Here is a 17,415-nt window from a genome sequence, read left to right as displayed (position 1 = left end):
ATACCAGAACACAGGAAGGAGGCTGGTGTTCCCACTATTCAATATGTAGGCTTCCACTAGTATCCTATTTTCAACTCCATGTCTCACTCACTCCCTACTATATCTGGTCTCCTGAGCCTCAACATTCTATATTTTAAGTTGTCTCTTGAGGGTTGTGGTGGAAGTCTGTGGGATAAAGGAGTGGTCACCTAGTTTTGTAGGATGGAAGAAGGTACCTAGAGTCTGATTACTCTGTATATAGATGTTCAACTAATCATCCTTGTTTTCTGACCCAGGTCTCATTCATACTTCCCATGGCACCTGTCGCCTTTGAGCTCTAGGCCTTTCTGGGGTTTTGTGTGGCAAAATGGCTTGCTTCTTATTGACATGCTCCTTGTCAAGACCTTAGGTTATAACATAGTTCATTCAGCTAAAGAAGTTACTACTCTTCCATCTGCTTCCTCTTTATCATAATATACACTGATTTCTTACATTTGCTTTAGTTTGCTGGTTGTTTAATCTTTTGTCCTTGTAGGTTTATGCCTCTTTTTATTCCTTTACTATTATTTTCATGATATTTTGAAAGGGAAAATAGATAGACATATGAAGGCAAGAGGCTGTGTTTAATTAAGTAGAGGCTATCAATTCTGCTGGTGATATTTAAATAGTACCATTAATCAGGACAAAAGGAAAGAAGATGAGAAACTAATATTTATTGTCTATTATATGCCAGACACTAGTTCACCAAAGCCTTAAATGATAGATATCATCACCATTTTCCTAATAAGGATTCTGAAACTGAGAAAAATTAAGTCACATGTTAATACTTATATAACCAGTAAATGAAGCAGCAGCTTTGTATTCAAACCTGGGTCTTTCTAGACCCTAAATGTGTCACAAGGATCATTAAAGTCATCTTTTTTCACCAAAGTGCAGCTAGATGAGAAATGTAGAGTCAAAGGAATATTATCTACTCCTTCATGCTCAGAACAATGCTGGTGAAACACATACCTTTTTCAATCCATTGCTCAAAATCAACTGGCTCTTTAGACGTGCTTTTTTCAATCTTCAAGGTCTGTACTAACATTGTAAACAAAGTAAGTAAAGTGTTAATCTGGCTCTATGTTTTTGTCCCTATATTTCTTTTTCCCTCTGCCTGAGATTATCATGCACAGTGGAACTACATAGAGCACTGGGATCAGAAACATCACGGAAGTTACTCTGTATTTTTCCAAAAAACCCTATGGTAAAATACAGTCTTGTGTAACTAATCTTCCAAATGTTCGCAACCATACAACACAGAGCAAGTAGAGCTTTTCTGAATTTGGCATTATTCCGATTTTTTTGTGTGTACTGGCAATAATACTACTATTGGTGGTCTTGGTCATAAACATTTATGGAGAGCCTATGATGAGTCAAACATATTTATCCATTCACTTTTGACTACAATCTTATGAGAAAGGTATTTTAACCCACTTTACTGGTGAGAAAACAGGTTTAGAGGAGCCAAGCAAGGTGTTCAATGATATACAGCTAGTAAGTGCCAGAAATGGAATTCAAAAACTTTAGGTATGACTCCAGAGCCTCCACAATTAATGAGAGAAGAGACTTATCAGGAATACAGTCATCTTCCTTCTAAACTGGTTTTTCTCCACTGCTCCAGTCCAGTCTCTACCACTCCAGATCCATTCCTCCTCTTCTTTGTCCTGTTCTGTGCCATGAGGGGCTAACCTCTGTGGATTCTATCACCTGGATTCATTTACCCACTGGCTTCTGATTGGATTTGGCCAGTGGGAGACACCAGGGGGAGACTGGGGTGGGGAAGGGAGATCAGCCAATTTTATCTCCACTTCCTCCCTGCTTCAGTGTGACATCTTTGACAGTTTCTCCTGCCTGCAGCTCCTATTAGGCCCTTTTACACAGGATCCAGCTCTCACAAATCTCTGATAACGCTATTTCCTTCCCTTGTGCCAGGGCTAGTTACAGCTTTCTGCTATAGCTAGTTTCTGAGGGCCTCATCATTCCTTGCCTTGTGTGTTCCCTTAACCCAGGCCATAATTTTGCAAGTAGCCCCATCAATAGAGCCTCTTCATTTGAACCATCTGGGATGTATTCTGTTTCCCACCATGATTTTGTCTGATACATTTTATCCTTAAATAAATAGGATTAGAATGATGTCCCAAGGGAGATTATCCCCCTAAATTCCTGAGAAAATGCCACTAGTAATTGAAGAATCTCAACTATCCAATGTAAATAATCAGAGTTATCAGATTTTCAACAAGAATTTGACAAATAACTCCAGGACAAATGAATCTAGAATAAAGATGTCATGGAACTTAGTGTTCTGGCAAGCTGGCGTCTTATGTTCCTAATAGGGCCTTTTGCCAAAGACTTTTACATAGTAAATTGCATGGAAATTATTATGTGCTTTGGAAGGGTTTCAAATTTGCAGTTTCAGAGAGGACAACTGAGCTCAAGGCATTTACCCCATAATCCCCATCCTTTCACCCCAGCAATAAAACTGGATTCCATGCTATAAAGAAAAACTAGTGTTTTGCCAAAAGTTTACATATATGCCTTCTGCCTGTGGAAAAAATGAAAGGATAATGAAAACTAAAATATTAGCCTTACCTGGAGCACCAAAAAAAAAAAAAAAAAAAAAGAAGAAAAAAATTAATGTAAGATTTGCTTACCAAAGTAACTTTGGATTATAAGCCTTTCAATCCTTACATGTTTGTGGAAACAAATAATGAATTCCTGGGGAAACATTCCTGTGGTGGTCCAAAACGTTTCTGGATTCCTATTGTTAATTTTAAAGAAAAAATAAGAATAGCCAAATATAAATGGTTAATCATAATATCTTATTGAATACCTGTTTTTTAAAATTAAATGACTACTGGATTCTCACATCTCCTTTCTGTTAATTCTGACTCTAATCTCTCTCCAACTTTAATAATTCTTCTTTACTACTACCAGGTATTCTTTTCTAAAACACAGAAACGGAATTGATGTCACTCCTATCTAAATGCCTCAGTGGTCCCTTTATTGCCTATAATTCTAAACTCCTTCATATGGCATTTAAGACTGTACAATCTGGTTCCATCATTAAGTTATAGTCTCTTCCATCACTGTGGTCACACTGGGCCACTTAAAATTCTGCAAATATGTTAGGCAGGCTCTTGCTTCTGTACCTTAGTTCATTCATGAGGTTTTTTTTTGACCTGAAAAACCCTTCTTCCCCTTGCATAAGTTCATTCACTTTCTGTTCCCATTTATCTAACCCCACCAAATCAGAATCACTTCCTCCCTCTTTTGCACTTATCTCATACTCAGCCTCCATCTCTACATTGGCACTTAATCTCCTGTGTTTCTATGGCTCCCACTAGATGCCGAGCTCTGAGTCCAGTTTCTTTCTCTTACTCACCTCTGTAACCCTACAACTGCTACAATGGCTCACCCATAGTAGACACATGCTAAATGTTTGTTCAAACAAAAATTAAAACATGCACTCAATTTTAAGTCATATATAGGCAAAATAGTATATATTATGGTTTTGACAACAGAAATAATCATTTCTATTTTAACTATATAAGCTTTTCTCTTTTTTTGGAAGTAAAATTTACCTACAGGGGAATTTACCTTAAGTGCATAACTTAGTGAGTTTTGATAAATGTATATGCTTATGTAACCAATACTTCAACGAAAATATAGAACATTTCAATGACTCCAGAATTTGCCTTATGTTTCCTTCCAGACAATCCCTACCTCCCTTAGGCAACCAGTACTCTGATTTCTATCACCATCAACTATGCCACAATGTTTTCATTTGTGATTTTGTTTGATATTTTTGTTGGATATTTTAATTGCTTGCAGCTTTTTACTATTAGGAACAAAGCTGCTATAAGTATTCTTGTACAAGTGCTTGTGAACATGTTTTCATTTCTCTGGGTAATTACTAAGAGTGGAATTGCTGGGACATAGGGTAAAAGTATATTTAACTTTATAAGAAACTGTCAGCTTTCCAAAGTGGTTGTACTATTTTGCACTCCATTTTCTTTCTTGTCATGTCTTTGTCAGGCTTTACTATCAGGATAATGTTGTTCTCATAAAACAATTTGGGAAATGTTTCCTTCTCTATTTTTGAGAAAGTTTGTGGAAGACTGGTATTTCTTCCCTAAATATTTGACCAAATTTAATTTCTATAATAGATATGAGGCTGTCCAGAATTTCCAACTGATCTTGTGTTATTTTTATAGGTTGAACTTTACAAGAAATCTATCCATTTCATCTAAGTTGTCAAATGTATTAGCTTAAATTTGTTCTTTATATATGATTCCTTTAGAATCTGTAGTGATATTACTTTCGTTCCTGGTTCTAATAAATTGCATTTTCTCTATTTCTTGGCTAATCTTGTTAGAGGTTTATAACTTTTATTAATCCTTTCAAATAATCAACTTTAGGCTTTATTATTTTTTCTAATAATTGTCTATTTTGTTGATTTCTGCTCTCACCTTTACTATTTATTTTCTTCTACTTACTTTGGGTTTAATTTGCTCATTTTTTTCTAGCTTCCTAAGGTGAACATTTAGATTATTGGTTTTACATTTTTTTCCTTTTTAACATAAGTATATATGCTATTACTTTCCCTTGAGACACGGCTTTAGCTGCATCCTACAAATTTGGTATGTTACATTTTCAACGTCATTCTGTTAGAAATACTTTCTAAGGCCAGGCATGGTGGCTCACTCCTGTAATCCCAGCACTCTGGAAGGCAAAGGAGGGTGGTCACCTGAGGTCAGCAGTTCAAGACCAGCTCGGCCAACATGGTGAAACCCCGTCTCTACTAAAAAACACAAAAATTAGCCGGGTGTGGTGGCACATGCCGGTAGTCTCAGCTACTTGGGAGGCTGAGGCCCAGGAGGCATAAGTTGCCATGAGCTGAGACTGCACCACTCCACTCCAGCCTGGATGACAGAGGGAGACTCCGTCTCAAAAAAAAAAAAAAAAAAGAAAGATTTTCTAAGATCCCTTCTGATTTCTTTTTTGACCCATGGGTTATTTAGAAGTGCAGTGTTTAATTTCTAAGTTTTGGGGGGTTTTCTGAATATCTTTTTGTTGTTTATTTCTAATTTAATTATACAGTGGTCAGAGAACATACTCTCTAAGATTTTAATCTTGAAATATATTGAGACTTATTTTATGTTTCAGCACATTTCAGTGAATGTTCAACATGTTGGGTTTTGTTTTAAGAGACTGAGTCTCGCTCTGTCACCCAGACTGCAGTGCAGTGGCACGATCTTGGCTCACTGCAGCATTGACCTCCTGGGCTCAAGCCATCCTCCTGCCTCAGCTCCAAAAGGAGCTGGGACTACAGGTACACGTCACCATGACTGGCTAATTTTTGTGTTTTTTCATAGAGATGGAGTTTTGTCATGTTGTCCAGGCTGGTCTCAAACTCCTGAGCTCAGGCAATCCGCCTGCCATGGCCTCCCAAAGTGCTGGGATTACAGGCGTGAGCCACCACACACGACCCATCAATACGTTCTTGTTCCATGTTGTTGATTATAGTGTTCTATAACCGTCAACAAAGTCAAGGTTATGATATTATTCAGATCATCTATGTCTTTATTGATTTTCTGCCAAATTGTTCTATCATTACTGAGAAAAGGGTATTAAAATCTCTAACTATAACTGTGAATTTGTCTATTTCTCCCTTTCATCTGTCAGATTTTGCTTTATATAGTTTAAAGAACTATTATTAGGTCCATATACACTTAGGATTATCCTCTCTTCCTTTTTCTTTTCTTTTTTTTTTTTTTTTTTTGAGGAGGAGTCTCACTCTGTTGCCCAGGCTGGAGTGCAGTGCACAATCTTGGCTCACTGCAAGCTCTGCCTCCCGGGTTCACACCATTCTCCTGCCTCAGCCTCCTGAGTAGCTGGGACTATAGGCATGCGCCACCATGCCTGGCTAATTTTTTTTTATTTTTAGTAGATACGGGGTTTTACTGTGTTAGCCAGGATGGTCTCGATCTCCTGACCTCGTGATCTGCCCGCCTCGGCCTCCCAAAGTGCTGGGATTACAGGCGTGAGCCACCACGCCCAGCTATCCTCTCTTCCTAATGAATGGACTCTCTAACACTATAAAGTGTACCCTTTGTCTCTGGTAATACTCCTTGTCTTATATTCTACTTTGTCTGACATGAGTATAACTACAGCAACTTTCTTATGTAAACTGTTTGTAGGATGTATCTTCTTTCATCCTTTTATTTTCAACCTATTCATATCTTTATATTTAAAGTGTGTCTCTTTTAGACAATATATATTTGGGTCTTGGATTTTTATCCAGTCTGACAATCTGATATTTAACTGGAGTGTTTAGCCCCACTGACATTTAGTATAACTACTGCTATGGTTGGGTATAAATCTACCATCTTGCTATTCATTTTTGTCCCTCCTGCCTATTCTTGTCCTGTTTCTTCTCTCCTGTTTCTGAGTGAATAATTTTTTTAAAATTCCATTTAATTCCTTTTTTTTTTTTAGCTATACCTCCTTTATTAGAAATTTTTGAAATAGCTGCTCTCTAGGTTACAACATAAAAACCTCATGATAGTCAATTTACACTGAACATCACTTTTGTGCCATTGTTGTCATATATTTTACATATATAATATATCCCACAATACAGTTTTTTTATTAAGTGGTCAGTTATCTTTCAAAAAAATTAAAAGAGGGAAAAAAAGGCAGTCTTTTATATTTACCCAAATATTTACCATTTCCAGTATACTTAATTTCTTCTTATAGGTTTGATTTTCCATCTAATATTATACCTCTTCAACCTGCAGAATTTCCTTTAGCATTCCTTATGATGCAGGTCTACTTGTGATGAAAAATGCTTTTATCCTATCTTCATTTTTGGAAGATAGTTTAGCTAGACACAGAATTCTGGGTTGACAGGGTTTTTAAATATTTGCTTGTTTCTCCCTTCCCCAGTATTTAAAAGATATTGCTCCATTGTTGTCTGGCTTCCACTGTTTGTGATGTAAAGTCAGCTGTCATTTGCACTATGTTCCTCTGTATATAATAGTTTTTATTTCCTTCTAGCTATTTTAAATATTTTTTTCCCTTTCTTTTTCAGCAGTTTGACTAAGACACAATGTCTGTATTTATCTAGCTTGGGGCTTGCTGAGTTTTTTGGATCTGTAAGTTGGTATTTTAAAATAAAATTGGGAAAAATTCAGCTCAAAAGTAGAAACAACCCAGATGTCCATCAACTGATGAATGCATAAATAAAATGTGCTATATCCATACAATGAAATCTTGACAATAAATAAGAATGAAGTACTGATATGTGCTACAACATGGATTAACCCTGAGAACATGTAAGTGAAAGAAACCAGGCCAGGTGTGTTAGCACATGCCTGTAATCCAAGCACTTTGGGAGGCCGAGGCAGGTACGTTGCTTGAGGTCAGGAGTTCAAGACCAGCACAGCCAATATGGTAAAACCCTGTCTCTACTAAAAATACAGAAATGAGCCAGGTGTAGTGGTGCACACCTGTAGTCATAGCTACTTGGGAGGCTGGGGCATGAGAATCACTTGAACTCAGGAGGCAGAGGTTGCAGTGAGCTGAGATTGCACCACTGCACTCCAGCTTGGATGATAGAGCAAGACTCTGTCTCAAAAAAACAAAAAACAAAAGAAAGAAACCAGTCACGGCTGGGGGTGGTGGCTCACGCCTGTAATCCCAGCACTTTGGGAGGCTGAGGCGGGTGGATCATGAGGTCAAGAGATCAAGACCATCCTGGCCAACATGGTGAAACCCCATCTATACTAAAAATACAAAAATTAGACGGATGTGGTTGTGCCTGCCTTAATCCCAGCTACTCGGGAGGCTGAGGCAGGAGAATCGCTTGAACCCAGGAGGCAGAGGTTGCAGTGAGCCCAGATTGTGCCACTGCACTCCAGCCTGGGTGACACAGTGAGACCCTGTCTCAAAAAAATTAAAAATACATCTAACTAAATCTTGTAATTATGTATAAGGAAGTCATCAAAGTGGTAGTTTTCTTTTAAATACGAATTTATAACTAACACCTATTTTACACGGATTATCTCATGTGATTTTTTTCTCAATTCTGAGGTCAGCAGGAAAGGTGGTATTATCCCCATTTTTCAGATCAGTAACCGAGGCTCAAAGAGTAATATATGTACTCTTTGACCAAGATAACACATAGCTCACTTACCCAGGAATTTTAATTCTAAATATAGTATTCTTCTACACTACACCAAAAGGACTGTTTTTCTCTCTTCTTTCTCACTTTGCTTTTTTTTTTCCTAGTGTAGAACTTCTTTTCCCCTTTTTCACTGACACATTAAACACAAACAGCAGAGGAAAAGTAGAAGTATAATCATTTTCTTGTTTTAGAGATGCAGTCTTGCTATGTTGCCCAGGCTGGTCTCAAACTCCTGACCTCAAGCTATCCTCCTGCCTCAGCCACTATGCCCAGCTATTTATTTAACTCCTATTTCTGAAGGAATGGAGAGTTTGGAGCAGGGCCATAAAACAATATTCCACTATCCTGTAGGGACACATTTATAGCACCATTTTCTCCAAATAATCCTATGGTTACTCTATTTAGATAAAGCAACTGTAAACAGAAAATAACTTCTTGTTTTTCTTTGAGACAGAGTCTCGCTCTGTCACCCAGGCTGGAGTGCTGTGGCACTATCTCAGCTCACTGAACTTCCACCTCCTGGGTTCAAGCGATTCTTGTGCCTCAGCCTCCCGAGGAGCTGGGACTATAGGTGCATGCCACCACACCTGACTAATTTTTTGGTATTTTTAATAGAGACAGAGTTTTGCCAAGTTGGCCAGGCTGGTCTTGAACTTCTGACCTCAACTGATCTGCCCACCTCAGCCTCCCGAAATGCTGGGATTAAGACATGAGCCACCGCGCCTGGCCAGAAATTAACTTTTAGTGTCTACAATATACAGTCTAATTATATTTTCTGGAACTGCATATGGATTAAAAGTCCCCGATGTATTCTGTTCAGTTATCAGGACAGTAATTACATTACTCCATGTTTTCCCGTACTAAGAGTTTTTGTCTAATCTAAAAAATATTATGTCCTTATTCATCAAGATGGACTGACAGAGCCTAAAATATTAACTGCGATATATGATAGCTAATCTTGATGTTCTATAAACACATAAACATACTCGCTTGAGAGAAAGATCACCAAAGTAGTGCAGGGTAAATTGATCTTGCCTTAGAAAACTAATCTATCTCCAATCAGAATCAAGGAGTGTTTCTGGAAAGTCCTCTATTTCTGGCAAACAACTTAAGGCAAATCTCAGTTCTGTGTATCCTTAAAGCAGTTCCCATATTAATTTTTCTACTCCAAGACAGAGTAGGATAGTAACTATTACCTGAATTTCAGGAAGTAAACAACTAAGAAGAAGAAAGAAGGGACACAGGCAAAAAGCAGATATTGAATTTTTTATTCAAACTAAGTTTGAATTAACCTAGTGTAGCACAAAGATCCCTGAAGTACAAGTTAGAAGACATGAGTGTCAGTTGATTCTGCCTCTTGCTTATCTGTGTAATTTTGAGCAAGTCATTTTTATTTTGAGCAAGTCATCTGATCATTCTTTTCTTCATCTTTACAACTGAGTTGAAAATACTTTTTTGTGCTTCTTATTCCCCAAGATTACTGTGAGGGTCAACTGACAAAGTATCTATGAAATTATAAAGCCCTATGCAAATGTACAGTAATATGTGCATATATATGTGTTTATATGTATGTGTGTATGTGTGTAGACTTTGATTACTTTTCAGTATTAGTCAAGTTTGACTCACAGAAATAGTCTCTGACTTACAGGAATTCACAGTTGAGAGAGGGAACGAACATTAAAAATAAACAATACAATAAAGGAAAAAGTAAGGTAACAGAAGTATATACCAAATGTTACTGGAGCCCAGCAAAGAGATAAACGAATCTGAGGAGAAAAGTCAGTTGCCATAAAGATTACAACTATGCTTCAAGGAAGAGGCTGAATTGCTAGAATTTCATCCAGATACATGGGCTTCAAGATACACAAAGAATCATGAAACCTCTGTTACAACTAGTGCTGCCTTCAATGATTAAAAGTAGTACTTAACCTCTTTAGACCTCTCTTACCACAAGTCTAAAATAAAGGGTTTTGGCAAAATAAACCCATAAGTCCCACCAGCCCTACAATTAGATGATTCTATGAGTCAAACTCTGTTCATTGTACATATACCAAGAAAGAGGGTTCAAGAAAGTAATAAGCCAGAACTATTTAAAAAGGAGTCCTCCACCAGGCAGGGGGCTCACGCCTGTAATCTCAGCATTTTGGGAGGCCAAGGCGGGCAAATCACCTGAGGTCAGGAGTTCGAGACCAGCCTGACCAACAAGGAGAAACCCCGTCTCTACTAAAAATACAAAATTAGCCAGGCGTGGTGGCGCATGCCTGTAATCCCAGCTACTCGGGAGGCTGAGGCAAAAGAATCGCTTGAACCTGGGAGGCGGGGAGGTTTTGGTGAGCCGAGATTGTGCCATTGCACTCCAGCCTGGGCAACAAGAGCAAAACTCCGTCTCAAAAAAAAAACAGAGTTCTCAGGTTGGGCTCAGTAGCTTACGCCTGTAATCCCAGCACTTTGGGAGGCCAAGGTGGATGGATCACAAGGTCAGGAGTTTGAGACCAGCTTGGCCAATACGGTGAAATCCCGTCTCTACTAAAAAATACAAAAATTAGCCAGGTGTGGTAGTGCACGCCTGTAGTCCCAGCTACTCAAGAGGCTGAGGCAGCAGAATCACTTGAACCCGGGAGGTGGAGGTTGCAGTGAGCCAAGATGGTGCCACTGGACTCTGGCCTAGGCGACAGTGAGACTCTGTCTCAAAAAAAAAAAAAAAGGAGTCCTCCCATTCCCATTAACTGCTTTTTCTTGGAATCAGAAGTCTAAGAACAATATTTAGAAAAATATCTACCTAGAAAAAGCTCTAGCACAATGAAGAGTAGAAATTGGAAGGATATCAAAAAGGGGAGAAGCAAAACAATACATGATAGCAGGGAATGAAGCATTCAGTTCTGCAAAGATATCACTTAGACCAGTGAGGAAATAGGTAGTAAACAGGAAGTTACAATATTTACATTCTTATTCCAAGAAAAACGGAGTAAAACCATAACCAGACCTTAAAATTTACACTTCCATAAAATGAAGTCATTTGAGTTTTTGCCTTGGTAAACCACTTCTAAAAAAACCTATTTGTATCAAGAGTTCAGTTTAGGCATTATAAAGAAAAGGATCAAAAACCTAAATATACACAACTCAATTAGTTTCAGAAATGGTACCAAAAGTGGATATCAGGTAATCCACCAAACATTAAACTATGTTTAATAGGGCAAGTTGTTATAAAACACAGTCCAAGTACTCAAGGGATTCACTGATTTAAGACTGTAAACAACAAAGTATAGTAACTCTTACCCATCAATGATATTTTCAGGTGGGTGTTTTTCATCACTTGATGTAGCTAAAATCACTTCGGACCCTTCAGAGCTCAGACAGAGATCAATTTTTCTCATCTTAAAGTGTTTAATCTGCAAATTAAAAAATAACAAAAAAAGCAACTTCTTGATTCTCTAAACTTTATCTGAGAAAACGAAGTGAGAAGGAAAGGCTGTTGCCTAGCAGATGGTTTAACAAGCTATTCAACATGTGGGAGGGACTCTAACATGTTTGTTTACGTAAGAAACCTCTCCCAGGGATAATCTATAAGACATGACTATTTCTGCTATTCTGCTTCACAAAATAAGTCCCTGACTACCCTAGCCAAACAAAAAAACAAAAACACAGAGGTACAGGAAAAAGGTCAACCGAGGAGAACAACATGGAATACCATAAAAATACTCGATTAATATGAAAGAAGGCAGAAAAAGAGAAACAAAAGAATAAAGAAAAATGGGACAAATAGAAAACAAATAGCAACAACACAGATTTAAGCAAAAATACATCAATTATTCCATTAAGTGTTAATAAACACTCAATTATTAAATTAAAAAAAAAACTAAATACTGTTTTCCAGAGACACATTCTAAATATAAAGATACAGACTAAAAGCAAAATGACAGAATAAGGTATAAAGTCTTAATGTCTGGCAAGCTAAATTTCCCTACTTTTCTTAAAATTTTTAAAAATTTTCATTATTTTATGTTTTTTTTTTTTTAGAAATAGGGTCTCACTCTGACACCAAGGCTGGAGTGCAGTGGAGCGATCATGGCTCACCACAGCCCTGAACTCCAGGGCTCAAGTGATCCTCCCACCTTAGCCTCCCAAGTAGCTGAGACTACAGGTATGCCACTATGCCCAGCTAATTTTTAAAAAAATTCTCTGTAGAGGCCAGGTGTGGTGGCTTACGCATGTAATCCCAGAACTTTGGGAGACCAAAAAAAATTTTTTTTTCTGTAGAGATGGGGTCTTGCTATGCTGCACAGGCTAGTCTTTTTTTTGAGATGGAGTCTCACTCTTGTTGCCCAGGCTGGAGTGCAATGGTACGATCTCGGCTCACTGCAACCTCTGCCTTCCGGTTTCAAGCAATTCTCCTGCCTCAGCCTCCTGAGTAGCTGGGATTACAGGCACCAGCTACCACGCCTAGCTAATTTTTGTATTTTTAGTACTAAATTTTGTATTTGTAGTAGATTTCACCATGTTGGCCTGGCTGGTCTCGAACTCCTGACCTCGTGATCCACCTACCTCAGCCTCCCAAAGTGCTGCGATTACAGGCGTGAGCCACCGCGCCCGGCTTGCACAGGCTAGTCTTAAAACTCCTGGCCTCAAGTGATCCTCCTGCCTCAGCCTTTCAAAGTGCTGGGATTAAAGGCATGCGCCACTGTGCCCGGCCAATATCAATATTTTATAAAAATGTATTTATTCTTAGTTTTTGTTTATTAGCATAAAGTTCACTTTCTATTACATTTTAAAAACTAGTATTGATAGTATTAAAAGTGTGGTAACATTGGTAAGAAATAAAAACATATATTTTAATTTTTTGTGCCTTTTTTCTCTACCAATCTTACCACAGCTTTCGACACTATTGATACCAGAGAACCAGTCAGTGTGGGATGAACATTGTCAAGCCTTAGTTTTAAGAGGAGAAAGATGGTGAATTCTGTAAATACAGATTGATAAACTTGAATGCTAATTCTCAACAAAATCCTAAAATTATTAAATTTCATTATTAAAATGGTAACCTTGAAAATGTAACCAAGGAAGTACTAAAATTGGAAGTAGCAGTAACATTAGTTTACAAGCTATACCAAACCTATATATTTCTGTTTTTCTGATGGAATTCCTACCCATTTGGAACATGTTCTAAACATTTCAACAAAGCTTCAGACAAGGCTTCTCAAGATACAATGTGGACCCGACAGAGAAACATGAATTGGGTGATAGCTAGTACTCTAGGTAGATATTTCTAACTCTGAGTGGCTATACTCAAAGAATGATGATTAATGGAAGAAAATGAACTTGTGGAGGACTTCTATCCTTATCCTACTCAACATTTTTATTAATTAAGGATGCACAAAGTATGCTTATCAATTTTGCAGACACAAAGCTGGGATGTCAGCTGATATGCTAGGTGACAGAATTAACATTCAAAAAGAAATGAGCAAGCTAGAAAGATGACTTGCAACGAGTAAGATACTTAATAAGGATAAAAGTAAAAACCTATACTCAATTTTGAAAAAAATCAATCATACAGGGTTGGTCTAAATCAGGGGTTAGCAAACTACTGCCTGTGAGCCAAATCTAGCCTGCCATCTGTTTTTATATGGCCCACAAGCTAAAAATGTGTTTAACATTTTAAAATATTTTTTAAAATCAAAATACTCTGTGACACACAAAAATTACATGAAACTCAGATTTTAATGTCCATGAATTATATTGGAAAGTGGCCATGCTCATTCACTTATATATTGCCTATGGCTGATTATATGTTACAGTGACATAGCTGAGTCACTGTGACAGACTATAAGGCCCATAAAACCTGAAATATTTACTATTTGGCCCTTTACAAAAAAGTTTGCCAACCTCTGATCTGATAAAACATATAGGGTTTGGTTGACCACAAAGTCAATATAAGGCAACAGTGTACTCTATCTGCCCCTAAAGGTAATGGAATGCTATCTTAGAGTTAAGGAAGTATCCCATTCCATCAACATTTTTGAACACCAATTGAACAAAGGGCCAAGCACTGTGCTAGTATTGCAAAGATGAATACAACAACCTAAGTGACTAAGACTTGGTTCTTGCCTTCAAGCTCAGAGTCAAGGAAGATGAATAAGCATGAAACTAACAGTATAATATACTACGTGCTAACATCGTCTGACGCACATCCAGAATATTGTATTCAGTTCTGGGTAGTACGTTTTAAGTAGGACATTGTCAGGCGTGATATTTTTCAGAGGGCAGTAAAAAGTTCATGATGATCTATAAACCGTATTACATAGAAAAAGATGAAAAATAGAAATGCGACTACAATTTTTACTCTCAGTGGTGCTCACAAATGGAAAAAAGATTTAAATTTCTTTTTCTTACACCTCCTGGGGTGTGAACTGGACTCAACAAATGCACATTTTAAGCAGGAAGACTTTGGAGAGACAAGGACTTTCGTGCAAAGTAAAGATTTTAAATTTTTTTCATCCCTGAAAACGTCCAAGAAAAGTCGATAAAAGATCATAATCTATGGAAGAAGCCAAAGAAATCTACGGAGGAAGCCAAAGAAAGGATCCCTGCATTGGTAGTTCTCTTAGGCTGAGTCAGATTTTAGGAAAGGTAGACTGGGAATAGATAAAGAAAGATCTGAAAAGCCAGGTTAATGGCAATGAACTTTATCCTGTATTCCAGTGGTTCTCAACTGGACTGGGGGTAGATTTTGGCCTCCAAGGGACACTTCAAAACATCTGAAGTTTTAACTGTCACAGCTTGGGAGGGACAATGCTGCTAAATATACCATCATATACAGGACAGCACATTCTCAAGTAATTATTGGTCCCAAGTATAAATAGTGTAAAGCTGGGGAAGCTATGCAGTAATCTATTTGGCGGTGGAAATGTGAGGGTTGGAGATGTAGGGAGAGAACTTTTATTTATTTATTTTTTAAGACAAGGTCTGGGCTCTATGGCCCAGGCTAGAGTGCAATGACGCGATCTCGGCTCACTGCAACGTCTGCCTCCCGGGCTCAAGCGATCCTCCCACCTCAGCCTTCCTAGTAGCTGGGACTACAGGCATGCACCACCACGCCCGACTAATTTTTTTGTTTTGTAGAGACGGGGTTTTGCCATGTTGCCCAGGCTGGTCTCTAACGCGTGAGCTCAAGCGATCCGCCTGCCTTGGCCACCCAAAGTGCTGGGATTACAGAAGCCAGTCACTGTGTCCAGCCGAGAACTTGTTTTTTAAAAAAGAGTTACACTTTAGGGTTGATATGGAGCAGATGAATAGGAAAGAATGTACTCTCCAAATGTTCAGTTCTTTTCTTACCTCACATTCTTAAGTTTTCTGAAAGAAGCAAACACATGTTTTAATACAAAACTTATTTCACTCCTTCTATATTCACCATTATCCTTCCTATTTCCTCTTTTGGGTAGAATTACTTAAGTAGAAACGGCAGAGACTTGGTTTTCTTTAAGGTTCTTCATTGCAGTTAATGAGAAGAGGCAACCAACCTTAGAGAAATCCACACAATGCCGGGCCCGGTGACTCGCCTGTAATCCTTACACTTTGGAAGGCTCAGGCGGGCGAACAGCTTGAGCTCACAAGTTCAAGACCAGCCTGGGCAACATGGTGAAACCCCGAAACCCTCTCTACTAAAAATACAAAAATTAGCCGGACCTGGTGGCAGGCGCCTGTAATCCCAGCACTTTGGGAGGCCCAGGTAGGCGGATCACTTGAGGCCAGCAGTTCAAGACCCGCCTGACCAACATGGTGAAACCTCGTCTCTACTAAAAATATAAAAATTAGCCGGGTGTGGTGGCGGGGGCCTGTAATCCCAGCTACTCCGGAGGCTGAGGCAGGAGAATCTCCTGAACCCAGGAAGCGGAGGCTCAGTGAGGCCAGATCGCGCCACTGCACTCCAGCGTGGGCGACAGAGCGATTATGTCTCCAAAAAACAAAACAAAGTGCAGGTTTGGGAGGTAGTCTAATCCCCCACCCCTTTAGAGCAAGGCAATTTCCTCAGGGCCGCAGTTTACCAAAGGTGGTACACTCTGGGGTGCTATCCTTTCCATTTTTTAAAATCCCTGACCCTGGAATTCCCTGATGCCTTATCCTGTCTTCTAAACTAGGGCCACTGGTTTCGTCCCCAGTTCACCCTTTCATCGCTAGCTCACATGCCCTTTGTGGTCCTTCTTTCCCCAAACCTCTTCAGGTCAAGTCCTTAGAGGACCTTCTCCCTGACCAGCTCCCTTGGTTCTGGTGCTACAGCCGGACTCCTCACGCTCTTTCTTCAAGCATCATCCATCGGGAACGTGGTGTACTTTAGAAAACGCGGACCCGGCCTACGGCTTCTGTCTCCACGGGGCCAGGGCCACGGCTTCCAAGACAAACCAGCCCTGGCACCACCTTCTCACCTCCATCCCAAACCCTCCTCCTCAGTTCAAGGTCCTAAAGCCTCAGACTTGTGGAGGTCCGCCCCAAATTATGTAAAGACTATATAAATGCCCCCGACCTTAGGTATAATTCATAGCTAGATGTGTTATGTTGCGGCTGACAGCTTACATCACATTTTGGTAGACTAATTAATTTCGATTTACAACTGGTTTTCCCTTTTGGGGGGTCAAGACGCTATTTCTGGCCTCAAAGAGCTTCGTGGGTTGGTACTGGAGCCTCCAGGGTCTAGAGAAGAAGGCGGGTCCGCGTCAGACCTCCCGCGGCGGCCCTTCCACGCCTCCCGCCGCGCGTCTCTTCACCACCCCTCCACTGTTGCTCCCTTCCCACCAGCATCCCCTTCCTTCTGCCTTGCCCGGCCAGGCCCCCACACCCCCTGGTGCCAGCCTGCCCACCCCGCTACCCGCTCGCCTGGGACTCCCGTTAGCTCTGGGCGCCGGATCTTCCGGGCTCGAAACCTCCCTTGCGCCCCGCCCCACGCAGAGCGTCCCGACCCGCAGCCCCGCCTCCTCGCCGCGGCCTCGGCGGAGTCCGGCGTCGCGTGCGCTCCAACTCCGAAATCTTCGCGCCACGCCTCCCACAAGCACCGTCCCACCCTCAGCCCCGCCCCCTCGCCGCGGCCACAGCTCAGTTCCCGGGCGCGCGCTCCTACTCCGATCTCTTCGCGCCACGACTCCCACAGGCCCCGCCCTGCCTCAGCCCCGCCCAGCCCCGCCGCCGCTGCCTCTGCGGAGTTCCGGGGCGCGCTCGCT

The 17,415-nt window shown here is 40.0% G+C and overlaps 1 protein-coding gene across 9 annotated transcripts in view; it reads right to left on the bottom strand.

Annotated features, from left to right (window-relative positions):
• IFT25 (intraflagellar transport 25) overlaps positions 1-17,415 on the bottom strand; it is a 33,886-nt gene that overhangs the window by 16,076 nt on the left and 395 nt on the right. For 2 of the 9 annotated variants that reach the window (XR_010124550.1, XM_054494937.2), the window contains exons 2-4: positions 11,486-11,598; positions 2,673-2,779; positions 991-1,059 (exon numbers count right to left, since the gene is read on the bottom strand). Coding sequence is in view for 7 of the 9 variants with exons in the window: in XM_054494937.2 (XP_054350912.1) it covers positions 991-1,059; positions 2,673-2,779; positions 11,486-11,583 (274 nt within the window). In the remaining 2 variants the exon portion in view is untranslated. Of the gene's footprint in view, positions 1-990; positions 1,060-2,672; positions 2,780-11,485; positions 11,599-15,723; positions 16,892-17,058; positions 17,411-17,415 lie in introns of those variants that run through there. The other 7 variants (XM_054494955.1, XM_063655684.1, XM_054494926.2 and 4 more) reach the window with 7 other exon arrangements.

Source organism: Pongo pygmaeus, chromosome 1 (genome assembly GCF_028885625.2).
Source record: "Pongo pygmaeus isolate AG05252 chromosome 1, NHGRI_mPonPyg2-v2.0_pri, whole genome shotgun sequence".
In the NCBI taxonomy this organism is placed as follows: Eukaryota; Metazoa; Chordata; class Mammalia; order Primates; family Hominidae; genus Pongo; species Pongo pygmaeus.
Note: the sequence above shows the minus strand (reverse complement) of the source record. Positions and strands in the feature narration are given on the sequence as shown.